Source organism: Podarcis melisellensis (genome assembly GCF_964234715.1).
Source record: "Podarcis melisellensis genome assembly, chromosome: 7".
Lineage (NCBI taxonomy): Eukaryota > Metazoa > Chordata > Lepidosauria > Squamata > Lacertidae > Podarcis > Podarcis melisellensis.
Window position 1 is genome coordinate 46269993 of NC_138539.1, and position 21272 is coordinate 46291264.

At 39.0% G+C, this 21272-nt stretch overlaps 1 protein-coding gene across 1 annotated transcript in view; it reads left to right on the plus strand.

Moving 5' to 3' along the window:
* SMCHD1 (structural maintenance of chromosomes flexible hinge domain containing 1) overlaps positions 1-21272 on the plus strand; it is a 63076-nt gene that overhangs the window by 1339 nt on the left and 40465 nt on the right. The window contains exons 2-20 of the mRNA XM_081917975.1: positions 3340-3415; positions 4039-4200; positions 4903-4985; positions 5077-5207; positions 5661-5775; positions 6622-6741; positions 6973-7139; positions 7437-7530; positions 8038-8248; positions 10357-10477; positions 10563-10743; positions 11238-11435; positions 14845-14958; positions 17014-17120; positions 17330-17412; positions 17858-17971; positions 19654-19731; positions 19818-19937; positions 20194-20338. Of these exons, the coding sequence (XP_081774101.1) occupies positions 3340-3415; positions 4039-4200; positions 4903-4985; positions 5077-5207; positions 5661-5775; positions 6622-6741; positions 6973-7139; positions 7437-7530; positions 8038-8248; positions 10357-10477; positions 10563-10743; positions 11238-11435; positions 14845-14958; positions 17014-17120; positions 17330-17412; positions 17858-17971; positions 19654-19731; positions 19818-19937; positions 20194-20338 (2420 nt within the window). The remainder of the gene's footprint in view (positions 1-3339; positions 3416-4038; positions 4201-4902; positions 4986-5076; positions 5208-5660; positions 5776-6621; positions 6742-6972; positions 7140-7436; positions 7531-8037; positions 8249-10356; positions 10478-10562; positions 10744-11237; positions 11436-14844; positions 14959-17013; positions 17121-17329; positions 17413-17857; positions 17972-19653; positions 19732-19817; positions 19938-20193; positions 20339-21272) is intronic.

A 21272-nucleotide genomic window follows, 5' to 3' on the forward strand; every position in this document is an offset into this window, starting at 1 on the left:
AAACCTCTACCACTGATTAAAACTTCATTTTCCTCTGTGTACTTTCCTTCTTCTGTACTCAAACTTCCAGCCCCAGTGCCAGACTGTTTTGTGCCCTAGGCACAGCTAATTACTTGTACCACGCATACACATACAAATTGCATCAGCAAGGGCCTTAGCATCAGTATTTCCAGATAAACCTTATGTCATAAAAAAACTCTATTAAGCATCATATAAACTACCAAGATGGTATCTCAGTGGTTTCAAAGCATCAGTTCAGCAGAGAAATAATTGTAGATCCATTGAACCAAACTGAAGAAACTGGTTGCTTCTAGACAACACTTAGCAGCATTATTGACTACCAAGTTTAAAATGTGTGCACGGCACAAAAAGGCACATGGATTTACGTCCAGGACTCTTTTGTATGCCATTTTCTTTGCATTTAATGTTACACCCATTAACATAACCTTGAGCACACAGATTCTCATTTGGTAATCCATTTGCTCGAACTGTCCAATAAGAGTTTCTGTCATAAAACACCTGTAGTTTCCTTTAGTGGAACAAATCCCAAGAAGTGTTCTCTTATGATAACCTCATAAGGCATGGGCAGGGAGGACAACTGCCCCCTCCATCAAGTAAATCCATTAAAATACTTAACTGAGGTTCTGTGCCCCCAACATAAAGCCTGGCTATGCCCATGTTCACGCAGGTCACTTCAGTGCTGCTAACACAGCAGTTTGACTTTACCCCCAGAGGTGCACTACATTATATCTCAAGACAGACGGATGCCATCAACAACCTCAAAATATTAATATATACATAAAAACAGTTCTGATGTATGGATTACTTCAAAAATAATAAAAGTATTCAAAATATAAATATAAATTAAAATATCAGAAATTTATAAGAAAAAACAAACTAATCTGTATGAAACTGTGTCCCTCAAAGGTCAGCACTGTGCCCCTGTGATATCTGCACCCTAAGTTGGCCTAATGATAGCCCTCCTGCAAAGTTCTTACTGTTTGGTTACTTCAGCTGCCTTGTGTGAAAGAGATGGAGGATGAAGAGCCCGCTTTGAATATTCTATAGAACTTTCACACAATTTGTTTCATTTCTGGTACCATGTGTTATCTTCAGTTTGAAGATCATGATTCAGTGTGTAATTTATTACAGGTATTTTATTAACAAACAACACCCATGTATGCAACATCCACCAGGGTGGATACAAATCAATGATTTTTTAAATTTTAATTTTTTTTTTTATTTAAATTGGATTTTTAAAATTTAAATTGGATTTTTAAAATTTAAATTGGATTTTTAAAATAAAATGCTTTTGGATGGACAATATTTCTAAATATAGTTTTCTATTTAAGTTACATTATAGTCCAAAGGCTATTCATCTGGAAATAAGGATTTGTTTTAAGTTTTTTTAATGTGTTCTAAAACTTCTTTTTTTAAAAAAAGTTTAACCACATCAGTTAACAAACATAGATACATATGCTATAATGTCATTGTTTAAGTTAAATAAATTGTTTAAATTGTTATTAAGGAAACAATTATTTTTCTCCTTCTAATAAAGTACTTCAGGAAAGTTGTCCAAACTTCACAATACTTTCATAATTATCTGTCTGTGTATTTCTAATAGTATAACCAAATCAGTAATTTTTTATAAAACTGTAAATACTCTGAAAATTTGTTATTCCAAAAATGAAACCTTCATCTGGTTGTAAATATTAAGATTATACCAGCAAGAATGAGTATTTCTGTAAAAAAAAGATTTAAATCAAGTCTTAGTGACTAGTGATTTAAATCAAGTCTTAGTGACGTGATTTAAATCAATTTGATTTAAATCAAATCCACCCTCACGTCAACCAATGGAACTTAATATTCTGTAATTAAACAAACTAACTACCAGCAAGAATGAGTATTTCTGTAAAAAAATGATTTAAATCAAGTCTTAGTGACTAGTGATTTAAATCAAGTCTTAGTGACTAATGATTTAAATCAAATCCACCCTGACGTCAACCAATGGAACTTAACATTCTGTAATTAAGCAAACTAACTACCAGACTTGCTCTTATGATTCTGTTCATCTTAAAGATGCAGCAGCATACATCAGTATTGGAAGTGTGTGCAAAGGGGGATGCAAAACAGGAGAGAGGAGGAGGCATGGAAACGGGGGGGGGGGGAGGATGATTTGTTTGCAAGAGTGAGCTGAGAAAAGGGGGAAAGAGGGAGGGAAAGTGGCAGCATTGGAGATCATAGAATTGTAGAGTTGGAAGGGATTCTGAGGGTTGGTCTAGTCCAGTCCAACCCCTACAGTGCAAGAAATCTGTTGACAGTCTTCTCCGGGTGGGCTCAACCAACCAACCTTCTGATTAACACACTACTATATTCCTCTTAACCATGCTGTTTCCTGCAGTAGTAAAGATAATTGTACACAACTTTATCAGTACTAGGCTACATCTCGGCTTTGGACTTGTTGTTCAATATAGAGGTCTGCTGAGAAATGATTACCATGTTCTGATGCAATACTTCTAATTAAAGTGTAAAACAAACGCAGGAAGAGTGTTTTGATTAGGTGCTCAGAGACTTTCTCTAGGGCAGATTGAAACTGCATTCTAGTCATTCTAGTCTGTAGTTTAAGCTTAAAAGTTTAGAAGACTGCAGGTAAAGCTGAGTAAAACTTTGTCGATATTTATGAGATGAACAAAATGTGTCCTTCTATATTACAAGAAGTAATAAGATCTTGGTTATAAAAGGAACGTACAATATCATATGGAGAAATGAAAATGTTTGCAAAGAGAAAAATTTAGAAGCCACGGAAGCCCTGTCAGACATTCGGCTTCCAAAAGAATGTTCGAAAACCGGAACAGTCACTTCCGGGTTTTGATCGTTCAGGAGCCAAAACGTTCAAGAAGTAGGCTGTTCAAAAACCAAGGTATGACTGTAGTGGACTTATAAAACAAATTAAGCAAAAGCCAAAAAGTACCTACATGAAATACTAGGCTCATTGTAAAGAATGGAAAGGGTCTAATGTGCTCCAATAGCCTTATAGAGTTTCTCCTACAAAAATGTTTAGATGGCTTTAAAGGGGGATTAGAGAAATTAATGGATGAAGTATCTTCAGTATCCATTTGCCAGGGCAGCTAAACAGATTCTCCAGGTTCAAGTCCAATATGCTTTTCAGTGCCAGTTGCTCGGGGCAACAATAAGGCATTGTTAAAGGAAAGAATATCCTGGACTATATAAACCTTTTTGGTTTATAGGACACTTCTTAAGGTTCTTGAATGTTTTTACCCTGAGCTCTGCTTTATCTCCCTCCACCCTTCTAATTTAATATTTAACTTGCCTTTGTAGGTATTTGGCATTTCCTCCAAAGAAACTTTTATTGTCACAACCACAAATAGAATACGGATCACAAATGAAAACTTTGGTACGTAAGTTTTTCTTAATGGATACAGTCTATACCCAAATGCTCTCTGATGATAAAGTAGCAAAAGTGCATGAAAACTCATGCCTCACCCATTGTTTATTGCTGAGATGCCACAGGACTCCTGTTTTTTATCAGAACACTAATTAGTTTCTGTATACATAGCAGGATTTTAAAACATAAAATCAAAAATGGGAAATATTTGTATGCTCTGTGTATGGAAATCAGTTTTTTAAAAGAATAACACAAAAGTTAAGTGCTACCTTTCATGTAGTAGCAATCGAAAATTAATATCCCTTGTTAATTGGATATATGATTTCATTACTAAATTGTTTTTTATAAAATGCAAGCTAAGTAATTTATATTGCAAGTCTAAGAGGAAAGAAGCTTTGTACTAAGTAATCAAAACAATGTACATGCAGGTCCTGCTTTCTGAACACAATGCATTCCCTGGAAATTGTTTATTAGGCAATTGTAGTGTTTTATCTTTTTGTAAACTCCTGTGAAGTTTTTTTATGCTCAAACTGTGTGTAAATTTTATGAAATAAATATATAAGTAAATAAAATATATTTAAACAGCAGTATGAAAAATGAAGTTGGGTTTTTATTTCATATATGTGTTGTAGGGGGAATGGTTAAAGATGGCATGACCTTCTATTTGCTACAATCAGTTGACCAGTCACTCCCCTCTGCAACAAAAGAGCGTATTGATTTCCTACCACATTATGATACACTTGTGAAAAGTGGAATGTATGAATACTATGCTAGTGAAGGACAAAATCCTATTCGTAAGTATATCAGGTATTCTTTGAACTGTAACTGTATGGCACACCGTTAATTAGTACATTGTATTGTTAAGACCAATGTTTTGCTATTAAATACTATGCAATAGATTTAAAAAATAAGCTGTAATTAAAATAAAGTTAGTTTTAAAGTAATCTTTAAAAAAATAGCATCGGGATTAAAACAAACTTTTCCTATTCATCTTCCTCTTTTCCCTTTAGTAGCATACACACTTTACAACCCCTAAAAAGTTGCCTCCCCCTCTTCAACAACATACTTTAATGTGTTGAACAGCTGTACCAGTCTATAGTGTCCTTTAATCTCTGGTATTGGCATAGCACCCTACATTGGGTTGTGGGGTATGTGGGGAACTCAGGTCAGAATACTGCTAATTATATTATGGATGGCTGATCTAAAATGCTGACTGGGACTGGGAAATTGTCCCAACAGAAGACATTACCTGAACTTACAGTATGACACCAAAATTCAGTGTAATCCTTATATGAATGAGTCTCTGTCAAGTTTCTAATAGCCATCTGTCACTACCTCTCCTGTCAGAGAGAAAGATACTCCTCTTTTCAGAAGGAAAGAATATAAGGTATAGCTTGTATCGTATGTTGCCTTTCAGGAACATGTCAAAAGTGGATATTCTAATTTTTGTTAATAATTTTAATTATTAGCAAACATTTCTCTCTTTTTCTGTTTAGCGTTTGCTCTTGCAGAATTAATTGATAACTCTTTATCAGCTACTTCTGAAAATACTGCCGTCCGGAGAATACAGTTAAAGCTGGTAAGTAACTAAGGAGCTACTCCAGTGTTTTGCAGGGTTATTGTATGACAGAATCATCATATAATGTTTTTTTCTTTTTTAAAAAAAATAGTTATTTGATGACTCTCAAGGGAAACCAGCCGTTGCCGTGATTGATAATGGAAGAGGCATGAGTTCTAAACAACTGAATAATTGGGCTGTGTATCGGTTATCAAAGTTTACACGACAAAGTGATATGGAAAGGTTAGGATGTTCTAATTTCAATGATATTTAAATATAAAATTGGTGAATTTCATTGTGTAAGAATTCAGTGTTCTCAGGACATGTTATAAAAGGTTCCCGTAGTTCTTCAATGCTGAGAAATTGAAACAGCTAACAAAAAGTCCAAATAATTATACTTTGAGGTCTCAGTATTTCAAGTCTTTTATCTTTTATTAAGATATGTAGTTTTTACATTGATAACTTGGTCAACCACTTGAAATACTTTAGTAATTACCAGGAATCAAATCAATGTTTCTGAATATTTGAATGAATATATAATGGAGATATTTTGTAATGTTTAGTTAGTAGTAAGCATTATGTGTTCTTGCTTGGTATTGTTATTAATTTGAAAAGTTTTCAGTAATGTCTGATATACTCACGCTTGCATATTTAACAGCTTCTGCTATTTCTTTTTTTGTCTAATTTTGGTATTAGTGACCATTCAGGATATGTACGTCCTTCAGCTGTACCCCGCAGTTTAAACAGTGATATATCATATTTTGGGGTTGGTGGTAAACAAGCAGTGTTTTTTGTTGGACAGTCTACCAGAGTAAGTAACATTTTATATTTTTACAATTTTAGCCATTTTATGTGGTACTTCTTGGTTAACCTAGATTAGTAACTGGCTGTGTGTGTTTTCCTGCTTCTGTACGCAGCATACCTGTAAAGTGTGCCCCATGCTGATACAGTAGTCATAATGAAAATCATCAGACCATTGTCACCAATTGGCTATTAGAAAGGAGGCCTGTCCACTTAGCAGTTATTGGGAACACTGGTTTGGCTTACCCACACCCTTCATGGCCTTTGGTAAACGAACAGGACCCCTTTGCCTCCCAGCTGTTAGTTGGTAACAATAGTTTTCCTACATGGACCACAGTCTGGCAATTGGGACTGCTGGTCTCAAACACTGGATATTACACACTTAAAATGAACGAGAATACTCTGTGTTGCTGGTGGAGAGAAGGCAGTCTTTGTCTTGAATACGACATAGTAATGAGACGGGGTGTATTCTATATCTGGGTGCTGTATTAGGGGGAAATGCATACTGATGGTCCCTTCTTGTCATCTTGTGTGCACTTTTGACAGATGTGGCTTCTCTTGTGATTCTGAAACTGTTCTACAGTGGTACCTCGGGTTAAGTATTTAATTCCTTCAAGGGGTCCATTCTTAACCTGAAACTGTTCTTAACCTGAAGCACCACTTTAGCTAATGGGGCCTCCTGCTGCTGCTGCACCGCTGGAGCACAATTTCTGTTCTCATCCTGAAGCAAAGTTCTTAACCTGAGGTACTATTTCTGGGTTAGTGGAGTCTGTAACCTGAAGCGTATGTAACCTGAAGCATATGTAACCCGAAGTACCACTGTATTTATTATTTAAAATTTTTAAATCTTGAACAGATGATAAGCAAACCTGCAGATTCTAAAGATGTTCATGAGCTTGTACTTTCTAAAGAGGATTTTGAAAAGAAAGAGAAAAACAAAGAAGCTATATACAAGGGATACATTCGAAACAGAAAGGTAAGAAATTATTTGTTGAGTTATACAAAATACTTGAAAAAAGGTCATCTTAGTACTTAACAAGTAGCTACCAGGGTTTAGGCAGTTGTTGGGAAATTAATTGTACCAACAAGTTTTATCTTTTCTGATAAGCAGCTGGACAAGAAAGATGAGAGCAGTTGTTTCCTAGTTTATGGTTATAATTCCAGTCAAGTGACCTATTTTATTTTATTTTAAAACTATTTCTCAAAGCCATCTGACTCTTCCCATATTGTTAATGATGATGAACGATTCCTGCACAATCTTATCATGGAAGAAAAAGACAAAGAAGGTTTCACTGCAGTAGTTATTACAGGAGTACAGCCAGAACACGTGCAGTACCTGAAAAACAATTTTAACCGTTGGACGAGGCAACTATCGTGAGTTATTTGTTAAAATGTTAATATGTTCAAATACTATTGACTCAAATCTTGCATTACTTAAGATTTTTTTGTGCCGTTTCTGCAAATCATTTATTAATTGAATTTACTATAAATTTATACTAGTCTATATTAGTGCATAGTACGCTTAGTGCAGGTTTCCAGCTGCCAGTTGTGGGGTGCCCATTTTATAACTTAACTTGAAGTAAATGCCTGCTTGATTATTCAACAGTGTACCAATTTTGTAAATGTATTTTATTCAAACTTTTAACAGACACATATACCATTTTTTTACAGACACATATACCATTACTATATCCATGGACCAAAAGGAAATGAAATTCATTTGCCAATGAAGGAAGCAAGAACTTTCAACAATATTGATATTGAGGTAGGATCTATATACATTGGTTTGCAAATAATTACATTTGCTTAGAACCAGGGACTATCCAAAGTGTTACACTTGCAAAACAGGGCTTTCCTATTTCCTCCTTTCCCTGCATTGTTTCTGGTGTTCAGGGAATAGCATGAGCAATGATGCAGTGGGATGCTAGTGGAAAATATTGTCCCTTCCTTGCATGAACAGAAGTGTCTTTCTGCTAGCATAAGGAACCCTACCCATTGAAGAGTGGGAACCTCTGGATCCTACCCACTTCATATTGTGTACATCTGCCCTGCAAGGAGATAAAGCTCCAGTCATGGCTCTAACTTTTAGACAGCCCTGCCACTACCATTCCTATAAGCTATAAGTTACTGGGGAGCACAGATTCTCCTGATTCCTGGTTTGCACAAATCTTGGAGCATGTTGTTAAGTTTGTATTATTTCCGCCTCTTGATGACCGTGGCAACAAACAACATTTATAGGAGGAACTTGCATTTATTTGTTGTTTATTTGTAGATTTCAATGTATGAAAAAGGGAAGACACCTAAGATTGTGAATCTTAGAGAAATTGACAATGATATGCAGACATTATATATAAGTACAGCAGCGGATAGTTTTGAGTTCAAGGCGAAAGTTGAAGGAGACGGTGTAGTGGAAGGTGTTATACGCTATCACCCTTTCTTGTACGATAAAGAAACCTACCCTGATGATCCTTGCTTTCCTTCAAGTAAGTTGGGTAACTTTCATACTATTTCTCATTGATGTACTAATAACGAAGGCTACATTTTGCATCCTCCTTGTGCAGCTCTTTAGCTTGGGAACGAGGAACACTGCACTGAAGTGGTTTCACCTCTGCCTTCTGACTTTTTCCAGCGAGTAGCAATAGGGAACTATTGTCCCATGTAAATTGCTTTCATAGACCTGACGAAGGCCTTTGACCTCATCAACTGAAAAGGACACTTCACACTGCTCAACAAGATAGGATGCCCACCTAAGCACTATAGTATGATTGTTTCCTTCCATGAGAACATGTGTGGCACCGTCCAGTATGACAATTCATTCTCAGATGCCTCCCCAATAATAATAATAATAATAATAACAATAACAACAATGTGGAGAATGGCTGTGTTCTGAACCCAGCTCTCTTAGGCATATTCTTCTCCCTGTTCTCATATGCCTCCAGATTGACTGCAGGTGATGTGTATGTCCATTCAAGAAGCAAGAGGGTCTGTTCAACCTGGCACAGCTTGATGCCGAGACAAAAGTGTGGTGGGTTATTATCTGGGAGATGCTGTTTGAAGATGACACAACCTTGACAGCACACTCTGAGGAAGCTCTACAGCAAAGCTTTCCAAACTTTTCATGTTGGTGACACACTTTTTAAACATGCATCATATCACAACACAGTCATTCAGTTTTACTAAGAAACCAGAGGTTAAACTAACCCCTTTCCAGCTCCGGGAGGAGAGTGGAGAGAGTTTACACAACGCACCTACATACTGCAGCTGACACCCTAACACGTCACTACACACAGTTTGGAAAGCTCTGCTCTCCAGAGTCTCATCAGCTGCTTTGCCCAAGCCTGCATGATGAAGACCAACATCCTGGGTCAAGATGCCGCCAGCACTCAACAAATCAGCATGGGTGACAACATGCTTGAGGTGGTAGACAATTTTGTCTACCAGGGTTCCACCATAACCAGCAACCTTTTCATTGACACTGAGCAGTACAAGCAAACTGCCACAGCAGGTATGGCAATGTCTCACCTCTCCAAAAGAGTATGGGGAAATGTGCCTAGGTAGCTTCAATGGATAGAAGTGTCTTACTTACTGGTCTTGACAGGTTTGTCAACTACAGTCCTTCATGGAAAGAGGTAGCTTGGCTCAATGCTCTGTTAACCTGAAGACTGGGCAGTTTTTACTTACTCTCTGTGGAGCTGCTGGTTTGGAAGTTGCTGTCAGTGCAGAATGCCACAGTGCTGGTGGGCACAAATGGTCAGGTGCACATCGTGCCTCCACTGGTTGCCTGTATGCTTGTGAGCCCAGTTAAAGGTACTTCTGTTGACATCCAAAGCCAGGCATTTCTGAAGGATTACTATCTCTTGTTATAGACCTGTCCAGTCTTTGAGATCTGCAAGGGAGGCCTTGTTGGCGGTTCTGCTGTGCTGTGAAGTTTGTGAAGTGGCAGTACCTGAGAAGATCTTCTCTATGGTAGCCACTCGGCTGTTGAATGCCTTCTGAGGTGCATCTGGTTTCGTTACTGTATACATTTCAACAACTGGTCAAGCCACACATTTTTGCACTGACAATTAGGACTGGAGGATGAGATTAGAATATCCCTCGCTGCAATGTTGTTGTTTCTGTCCGCTCTTCATTCAGCTTAATGATCTAGTACTGTTTAGGTTTTACTTAGTTAACTTGTAGTATTGAGCTTGGAGGTAACTTGCCTTGGAGCAGGCTACATGGTGAAGGACAGGGCTATAATCACATATATATATAATTATACAACCTGAAATTCTTATGCTGTAAAGTGCACCTAAGGTTGATGGGGACGTTTGGCTGAAACTTTTAGGGTGATCTGTTCCCTGCTTTGTATGACATGGGAGAAAACCATGAAGCCTATTGGGTCACTGGGTATTAAGCTGTACAAACTTTACTTTACTTTACTTTACTTCATTTACCAGTGTTGAAAAACTTTTATTAGTTTGCTGCATATTTGAGGGGAAACTGTATGACTAATAAATAATTAGAAATAGTAGTTTAATGTTCTATTTTGGAGAACAATGTCTTCTGTCCTTGCATTCCTTTGTAATTTGACACTCATTTTTCAATTTAGAATTAAAAGATGACAATGATGATGAAGAATGCTATGTAATAGAAAAGGGAGCAAGAGGGAAAAGGCCTATTTTTGAATGTTTTTGGAATGGAAGACTAATACCATACACAACTGTTGAAAAGTAAGATTACGCCTATGCAATAATTTACATTTTAATATTTTTATTATTTTTGTAAAGGTTTCTAATCATTGCCTTTCTCCCTAAGCTTTGAGTGGTGTGCTCTGCCCAAGAGAGGACTTGCCCCATCTGAATGTTACAACAGAATTTCTGGTGTGTTATTTACAAATGACAGATTTCAGGTCAGCACAAACAAACTGACTTTCATGGATTTGGAATTGAAGTTAAAAGACAGAAACACAATTTTTACAAGAATCGTCAATGGGCAGGTAATACTTGTACAATTTAATTGCTTGTCACAATTGAATAAATAAATTAAGAGAACCATTATATGTGAGCTTTCTGTCCTTTTATTGACTTACTTTAGATTTTTAAATTACATTGCCTAAGTTTAGACTTTTATTGTATTTGAGGAGTTTGGTATGTGCTACCATAATGTTGGGGCTGGCTCCTAGTCTGAAGGGGCCCTGGGCAAAGTACTTTCTGGTAGGTTCCTTCCCTACTTCATCAATGGACCTTGGGAGGCTTCCCTGGCTTTAGTAGTAGTACTGAGCAGATGGGTCTAGTCACCTTTTTAATTCCCCTCAGTGGCCAAGTGATGCTAGGTCAGGAACATTGTGGGTAATTAAAATTGCCACACCTTGTCTCTTCGTAATTTTAAATAATGACTAATTGAAGCTGAGGCCTGCACAAGACTGCACCTTCAGACAGTCATAAAGGCTGAACTACCGTTACTCTAATACATGTTCAAAATTCTTCACAGGAGCAAAGAATGAAAATTGACAGAGACTTTTCATTGTGGCTCAAGGAGTGCCATGAAAAACATGACAAACAAATAAAATTCACACACTTCGAAGAAATAATTACACGCACTGAGCTGCACTCTAAGCGCTTGCAGAGTCCCTGGTCTACATATTCGGCAATAGAATGGGATGGAAAGACATACAAAGCTGGGCAGCTGGTAAGTTAATTGCTTGTTGATGACACTTCAAGATGGCCTAACGCAGATTTGAATGCAACAAAAGTTTAATAAAAATAAAATTATAATATGCTTTTAAAATAATGTTTGCTGGGGAAATAGAAGTACTTTGTTGCTTATCCTGTATAATGCAGACAAAAATATTGATGTTATATATTATTTTATGTTATAAAAAGCTAATTTAGGATTCAATTATTGCTACTGTAAAAAAAATATTTTAAATGTTTTTATTGATGTGAGCATTTCTACCCCACCCTTGTAATGCATACATATTCCTCTGGGTGTCTTAGAACAATTAAAATCACAGTATCATTATGAACCCATGATGTCACAATACTTTTTTTTACTGATAATTCTAATATTCCTTGTAAATGGCTTAGTGGTTTTATTACAATCAAGCAGTAGATAGATAGACACTTTAATTATGCCCAGAAACAAATTAGCAAACAAGACAGCTGTTGCAGATGATGTGTAAAGCTAGCTGTTTGAACACTGCCCTAAAACTGGATCTTAAACCCCCCAAAACATGCTCACTCATTCTTGCAGTTGTGTTCTGAATCAATCGAAGTTTCCAAAGATTGTTCAAAAGTAGCCCAAATTTAACACGTTGCAGAAATATAACCTGTATGTAATTAACACATCTGTTGCTGTAGCCGCATCTCCTAATCTCAGATAAGTGGCCCATCAGCCTATGAGGGGGAAAGGCACTTCTGGCGCCCAATAGCCACATGTGTGCCTAGATACAAGGCTGAATCTAGGACTAGCCACAAATTGCAAGCCTGCTTCTTCAAGGGGAAAATCAATGAGACAATGTTTTGGCAAGCAGGGTGTGAGTGGGTGAGTGTTGCAACCCAAGGTGAATATTGATGCTCACCCCTCTTCAGTGTTAATGTGTTCCATTTTTTTGTTTTTATAAATTAACAAAGCCTGTTGGAATAATCTGGGACTTCTTTGAAGGCAGCAAAAAAGTCTCAACAAGGCATTTATTAATTATCACTACCAGCTGTTGCCTCTGATAACCACAAACGTACCCCATCAGCACATGGGTTTCCACTTGCAAAACAGGACTTCCCCCCTCTTACTACAACCTAGTTTGGGGATCAGAACTGAACTGTTAACTTGAAAAGCATAAGCCTTGCTGTGTTTGCTGGTCCCATGGGTAACTGTGAGGTGAGGTCCGAGTCCAGTCCGAGATCAAGGGTGCAGTAGGGAGGCAGTCCGTCAAAGCTGAAGCTGGGTCCAAGGCAGGGAGTCGGGTGAGGTCAGGAGCTCCAGCAGGCAGGAACAGGCTACCAACAATGTTGCTCCCGCAACCTGGGACTGGGCTGGCTGGCTTTTATCTGCCCCGAGGCATAGGGCGGTCCCGGTCCACAGGTGACTGGCCTGGAGGCGAGCACTCCTTCTGCGGGAACTTAGTTCCCTCCACCTCTCTGCCCTGAGCCTCTGCAGTTCAGGAGAGGCTGGAGGGTTACCGGACCCAGAGGCAACCTCAGCTTCCCCTAACGGGGCTGAGAGTGGAGCACCTGCAGGCAATGGGTCCTCCATCATCTCAGGAACCAGAGCAGACTCAGCTGGTGCCTGCACCTGAGGATCCAACACAGGTTAGGACCATTCAGCTCAAGCCCCAGCCCCAGCTCAGCTGGTTCTGGAGGCGGGGAATCCTGTGCAGGCTGGGATTCCTCAGGTTCAGCCTCTGAGTCTGAATCCCAGGCCATCACACTGTGTGTGTCAAGGTGATCAAACCTGAGACACACAGCCTCAGAACTTCCTTTGTAAAGGAACATAAGGACAAGTAAACTTTCAAAACACAAACATGTAAAAGCTTTATTCTCCTAACCAAGTTTTACACAGCCTGTGGTATCTCTCCCTAATGAAATGCTATCCTTCAGAAAAGGGAAATAGGAGAACTCATCTTTCCAGTTTCCTATCTAAGCAGACTAGCCCACCCCCATCCCCCACAAAGGATTTTGTGACACCCACACCAAGGTTCCTTCCCAGGAAATCCTTGCAGCAGTGATAAGCAGGGAAATGGTGAGGTGTGAGAGAAAGACACATGTTGCCTCTGTGGGTTGGCGTAGCCTTCTCCAAAAGGGATCAGAGGGAGAACTGCTTTTATGGAGATATGGGATGGACAAAAAAGTCCTATCCCACAGGATCCAGAATGCCATAAGATGGCAAAGCAGCATTAAATCCTGGTTCTAGATATAAAAAATGTCTCTGTATTGTCCTCTTCAGATGCATGGAAACATACTTCAGGCTCAGAGTTAGGGTCTAGCCCACATTACCTGCATCACCGGGCTGAAGCTTGACCTTCACACCTCCCATCCATTAGTCCACAGCCTTGCTTCTTTGTTTCAGCCTCTGTAGGGAAAACACATTTCAGATAAATGGTTGCTAAGGCTTGCTAGATTGAACTGTTACTTTCAAGGCTGGAGCAGACTGCAGAAAGCTCCATTATTTTACTAACAGCTTGGGTTTCAAAATCACAACTAAATTTAATTATTTTTAAAACATTTCAAAATGAAAAGATAGAAGAGATAAAATAAGTGTTTTTGAAAGTATTAACTTTTATAAATAATGAATACACAAACTTTCTTCCCAGTGATATTTTTTTAAAGTTCCAGTTTCATGTTGGTATCCAGCTAGTGTCACGAACAAGCTATGCCTGTCACTATGTTACGTGGGAAGGTTTATTCCCAACCAGAACAGTTTTTACTGTATCCCCTAACAGAATATAGACCGCAAACAACTTTTCCCCCCTAAACACTGTGTCGTTGAACCAGCATGGTAAACAGAGGTTTTTTAGAAATGATGCACTGTGTCTTTGGAATAAACTTGGAACCTCTTAAACAGTCCCCCCCCCCGCCGCCCCTAACTCCAGTTCGTAACATAGTGTAAGCTCTGTATTTCACCATGCAGTGGGTTCTCACTTGGAGAAGAACTTTTACATACCAAATTGCATTTGCATGCAGGAGATGCTTTTACCAATACTGTTTTTGGCTACTGAAGAATTACAGTAAATAGAACTACAGTGGTACCTCTGGTTATGTACTTAATTTGTTCCAGAGCTCCTTTCTTAACCTGAAACTGTTCTTAACCTGAAGCACCACTTTAGCTAATGAGGCCTCTTGCTGCCGCCGCGCCGCCAGAGCACGATTTCTGTTCTCATCCTGAAGCAAAGTTCTTAACCTGAAGCACTATTTCTGGGTTCGCAGAGTCTGTAACCTGAAGCGTATGTAACCCGAGGTACCACTGTATGCTAGTTAGTCTTTGTTGTTGTTGTATGTTCATGCAGATTGAATGGATCCACCAAATATTATTTCTAGGATTAAATTAAATCTGTAAAGAGTACAGTAAAAAAAAAATTACTGAACTTCTGTTTGTGTCTTAGGTAAAAACAATTAAAACAGTTCCATTACTCTATGGCACAATAAGGAAATTTTTTCTATATGGAGATCATGATGGAGATGTGTATGCTACAGGAGGAGAGGTTCAGATAGCTTTGGTAAGTGAATAGTCAAAAGTTGTAAACTGATTAAGTGATTTAATTAGATTAGAGGTAACAATTTCTTTGAAAGTCTTCCATGAAGATTGTATTTTTCGCTCCATAAGACGCACCTTCTCCCGCTGGAGCCTTAGCAACCGGACAGCGCCTGCAGCTCAGTCAGCCTGTATCCAAAGGCGGCGGCAGCAGCAGCAGCAGTGAAACTAACATCATTGGCTTTCCTGGCGGCTGCACCAACAGCCTCCACTGCTCTTTTCAATGAGCCTCATTCTCCGGCCGCAACATCTGTCTCCCTGGGCAATGTTTGCTCAGACATTACTCGGCTCTGGCGGTAGCCCCCCCCCCTCTCTCTCTCTCTCTCTCTCTCTCTCTGTGGCCTGGCATTAAGCCGCAGCAAACTCCTGCTGCAACTACATCCGCTCCCTGGGAAACAGGATGCCAGGAGAGGGGGGTGGAAAGAGAGAGAGCGCTTGTCTAGATCAGGCGTTGTTGTTGTTAATTTGTATACTGCCCTCCATCCGAAGATCACAACATAAAAATGCAAAGCAAAAACAGAGCAAAATTGAAGGTCGACGCCTTGCCTTGCAAACAAAATCCAGATGTGTTGCCTGCCAGCCTTGCTTGCTCATCCAAGGGATAAAGAGACCCGTTTCCTCTACTTCTGGGCAACATCTCCCTCAGAGCCTTCAGACACACATGGGCATCTGGCAGCTAAGCCTTGGGGTGAGAGGCAAATATATTGTTTGCCGGAAGCTCTCCGTCCCAATTTGACAGAGCATGCGAGGGAGAAAGATCCCCCTCCGCGCTGGCTCCTGGCTGCTCTCATGCAAGTCACAGAGCCCCTCAGATGGAGGGAACTCTAAAGCGTATTCTAAAGCCCACTCCCCCTGCCTCACCTCTCCTTACCCCCTTGCGCAGGCGCTGCCATTAGGACACTCGCACAGGCGACGTGCCACGCCCCTGCCACCCTGGGAACCAAAGTCCCCAGCTCCTCTGCTGCCAGGGACCACACATTCACTCCATAAGATGCACAGACATTTCCCCTTTTTAGGAAGAAAAAAGTGTGTCTTATGGAGTGAAAAATACGGTAATTATATGCAAGTCAAACCGATTTCAGCTAAAATTGTTAAAAATTTGTACAAATCTCTAAATGATGCTCAGCTTTTTATTAGCTTGTTTATTATTTGTCTGATTTAGAGATATTAGAGAAAAGATAGCTGCACTTGACCCATTTCACATTTTATTTGATAATAAGGCTTTTAGCCCCTCCATTATAGATAACAGTTCTTTTAACCTACTTTCCTCCCAGATCTTCATATCTCTTAGATAACAGCAAAGAGAGGTGACAGCCCTGTACTTAAGTACTATACTATATAATATATTATTTTATATTGAATTTAATATAACGTTTAATCTTGCAGTCTCGGGGAGGGCAGCCCAGCTTTCAACCAAGAATCACAGAGCAATTTACAATAGAAAAATACATACCACAGTAGGAAATAAAGCAATAACCATCCCTATACAACCTATGGCTTTTTAAATTAGCCAAAGGCCTGAGAGAAAAGGAATGTTTTTGCCTGGCACCTAAAGTTATATAACAAAGGCACCAGGCGAGCCTCCCTGGGGGGAGCATTCCACAAGCAGGGAGCCACTGCAGAATTTTATGGGTCTCTTGGAAACCCCCTCACAGGCACTGTAGATAGAACCACAATTAATGCTTCAATGGTAGAGAGAGCAAAAGCGGAGCATGGTGGAGGCTAACCTGAGGAGGATTTGGACCCTCCTAATTCCCCTGACTGGGAAAGAATATCAGCCCTGATGCTAGCATCATTATTTTCCTCTACTTTCCAACCCTGCACCTTCTGCCCTAGCCAACGTGAGATTGGGTAGGCTCAGGATTTGTTGGTTCCAGGGGCACAGATTTACCACTTCCAGCCCTCATTGGATTGTTCTGCCCATGATGATATGAAGTTCTATGTATCTGAATCAAGATATAATTTAATTCTATGCTTCCTTATCGGAAGTCATTTATAAATACGTAGCTTAACTTTTCAGGAACCCAAGGGACTCTATGATGAAATCAAGGTTATACCAATATGCAAACTTGATCGTTCCGTTTCCAACAAAGCAGTGAAGAAATACATTGAAGAGGAAATTTCCAAGTAAGTTTATATAAGCCAGTGAAAAGCTAACCTGTTAATTCAAAAATATGCAGGCTGTGTTTATTTATATTTATTAAATTTGTATACCGCCCTTCATCTGTAGATCTCAGAGCAGTTCACAACATGGTTTAAATGAATTAATCTAGCAGATTTAATTGATTAAAGCTTGCAGTGCCAAAAATGTAAATAATAACTTTTTTTTTAATTAGGCTTCCTGATAGGTTGTCAGTAACATGGCCCGAAGGAGATGAATTATTACCAAATGAAACCAAGCTTGCAGGAGCTACCATCGGTATGTGTTAATGAGAAAGGGTTGGATTGAGAAAAAAGTGACATTCCTCCCACCAGCAGCTCATCATACCTTCTAAAAGGATCCTCCTGAGTAATATGAGCTATGGCACAGGAGACTAAGGGGGAAGTGGGGTCATCAATAATCAGGTAGAGGGAACTTCCATGAAGGGAACTAGCACTTATGGAAAGTGTCTCTGCCTGATTTTCAAGCTTTTGTCTCCCCCAACACAACACAGCTCTTTCAAGAGGGTTCTCTGACTTTTGGAGAGGCTGCTAAGGAGAGAAGGGGGTTGGAATATCATGTTCTACCAATCCACTTCTATGGACCATGTGTGTATCTAATTTGTAGTGTAATTTAAATATTACTTATGGACAAGTGGGGTTTGAAAAGAACTTGGATGTGTTTAATGTATTTGGGGGGTGTTCTTTTATTTATTTATTTATAGGAGCACTAAGAATTGAAATATTGAATAAAAAAGGAGAGCCTATGCAAAAGCTTCCAGGGTCAGGTCATGGAGCAGCGAAGAAATTGCTTGTGGAACTTAAGGTCATATTTCATTGTAAGAATGCAATCTGTTTTCATTAGATTATTTTAAAACATTATTATATTGAGGTTTGATACACTACCATTAGAACAGAGCTTTCCAAACATTTCATGTTGGTGACACATTTTTTAGACATGCATTATTTTGTGGCACAGCAATTCAGTTTTACTAGCAAACCAAACTAACCTCTTTCTAGTCCCGGGAGGAGCGTGGGGAGCTTTCATGTGACACACCTACACAATGCCGGGGAAACTCAGCCAGATGGGTGGGGTATAAATAAATTATTATAATGCAGCTGCCACACTAACGTGTCGTGACACACAGTTTGGAAAGCTCTGCATTAGGATAACACAATGTCTCGTGTTAAACGCTTAAAGTCCTGATGCATTTTAAAATATATTCCTCTAAAGCAGCAGTGGGGGATCTATGGCCTTCCAGATGTTGTTAGACTCCCACTCCCTAGCTGCTAGCCACGCTGACTTAGCCAGCACATTTCAGGCTAGTAATTTTCTTGCAGGCTACTAACTTTAGAGGATTTATTTACAAGGTTGTGTTAGCTGTTTCTGGGCAGACTAAAGCAATCAACTATTCTTCAGTGCATCAGTCATGGGCACTTCATTTTTCTACATTTTGTGAGGGTAAGGACAGAAGGAGCAGCTCTGGAAAAAGAATATAAAATTGTGCATTATATAGGTTCCTATATTCCCATATTTAAGCAGCAGTCTGGTGCTCACTTATTTGGAAGAAAGTCCTAATTGAACTCAAGTGGATATACTTCTAAGTAAACTGGATTGTGCTGTTAACATTGCAGACTCATGGGTGCTAGTAGTAAGAAAGACCCTATATAGGAATACATTTAAAATATATCCTTTGTAGGTAAAAAAAAAAAAAGGAAAGCATGCGAAATGTATACAGTATTACTAAGAGATGCAAGGCTTAATTATGAGAATGAAACAACATTAATACTATGTTTAGTTGCTAATTAACATTGTTTAGTAGCCAAATTTGCACCAACCTTTAGGAAACATGAAGAAATAGCAATAGGAAACTTTTAAGTCATGCTTCAAAAATTCATCATTCATTTAATTTTCCTACAATTCAGTCAACCTACCTGGAAAGGGATGACCTTCCTCACCCCAAGTTCCAGATGGAGCTGGGATGCGAAGTAGGATTATTTTTGACCTTGTGCAAATGCACAAGGGGCGAGAGGAAGATTAGGCTCCTAGCAACTACCATTTTTCATTCAGCTACTAAGGCGTTTGAAAAGTAGTGAAGCTCTACATTTCCTGCCAGCCACCTAATTTTCTAATCCTGTTGGTTTCCATTAGGGGACATTTAAGCAAAATCTGTCATTTTAAATAACATAGCTGCGGCTGAATCAAGCCTACATCACTTTCAATTTAATTCTCAATTCACCTTCACCAAACTGTTAATGTAGGGGTGGTTATCCCCTGACTTGTGCCTTATCTGGCACACACTCCAAGAGCACCAGTTTTGAAGACAGCAACAAAACTAGTGTGGGGTTGTTTTTTTAAGTAGACACAACACTGGTGTGGGCAGAGTAACCCCTTATTGAGTTACCTTAATATTATTATTAAAATACACATATATCCTGTATTATTTGTTTGCAACCTAATGCATTTAAAGATACCTTGGCACAATTCTTATATGTGTTTTCTTCCTTCCCCCTATTTAAGCCCATAATGGAGATAAGGAAATCATTTCTCATATCAGTCAGCATGGGGGAAAATGGCCTTACTGGTTCAAAAGAATGGGTGAGTGTTTTTGCTTTAAATCTACCTTACAGTTGAGCAATATTTTGATTATTTCATTTTAAACTTTTGTTTCTGATTATACACAGAAAATATTACTAAACTTGGATCCTACACATTGAAACTGCAAGTGGTGTTGAATGAAAGCAATGCCGACACTTTTGCAGTAAGACCTCTTCCATCAGAAACATTTAAATTTAATATAATAGGTAAGGTTAATACTGTTGTTGTATTTTAACCAGTCAGTGCCTGTTCTTTGCATGCAGAAGTTAGCAGTGACACACTCAGTAAAATACTATTTTTCTATTTAAAGTTGGATTAAATGTTGAAAACGTAACTGAAAGTGATAATCAAATATAAATGAGTTGAAGCATTCAGGCTGTATTCAGATGGGTGAAGAATGACTAGAATTAAACCACTAAACAATTTCATTGTAATAACATTGTTTTCCCCCTTCTACCTCAGAGGGCAAGCCTCAGAAGTTTTCAATAGGTCATTTGGATCCCCCATATCGAGTTGGGCATCCATTCAATATTCCTCTAGATGTCCAGGATGAATTTGGTCATGCTACTCATCTGACAGATGATATTGTGCCAATTCTTGAGGCTAGGTAACTGTCATTTTAATTACTTTGTTTATTTAGTATTCTTAAATAAAGATTTGTATTTTCTCTGTTTTCCCCAATCCAGTGGGTCCTAGATAAATGTTGTGCACACACAGCTAGGTGCTTTTCTTTTCAGAAACTAGTGATCTGTCTCCTTTGCACCAAAAACTAAGATATATTACACAGTTTTGAGGTTACATGGTGTTAATGCAGGAGGAGATGACAGATGCTTGCTGTATCACAACTGTGGCTTTTTCCCCTTGCAAAATGAATGGAGTTCTTAAACTGGGATTTTTCACAGTATTTTTAACATGGAAGGATTCTGTATGCTGGTGGGAGTTTCCTCCCATCTAATTCAGGAGAAAAGACTAATTTCATTAGAAGGAGCAGTGTCTCAGTATTTTTCCTGCCTATAGTGAAAAGCAGTGATGCTAGACAGTGATCAATTGAGAATATACAGGAGTGAGACAATATTTCAGGTATCTTGGGTTAAGAGGACGTGTCCCTAAAGTATGGAATTAAGCCATAATCTTTACCTATTTAACTGAATTGTCTATCATTCTTTTGAGCTGTCTTATACAGTGTACAAAGTGCAGTGCCCCCCCAAAAAAACTAGGCAATTTGAATATTTTGCAGCAGTGCCCAATCTGGACAGGGTGTTATCATTCCCAAACCAAGAAAATAGTGTTGGATTGACCCATAAGAGTTATTTCTGATCATAGACAGACACCTGGGCCCTGGGCCTTTAATTTTCCTCTGGTGGGGAGTTGTTCCCCATACTCATCCTGACGGTAAAGGCAAAGTCCAGTAGCGAATGACCCTGGAGTTCCGGCACTCATCTCGCTTTACAGGCTGAGGGAGCCGGTGTTTGTCTGCTCCGGCGTTTGTCTTCTGAAGTGAATGAGAAGGGTCACTCATCATCACAGAATATTCTGTATAT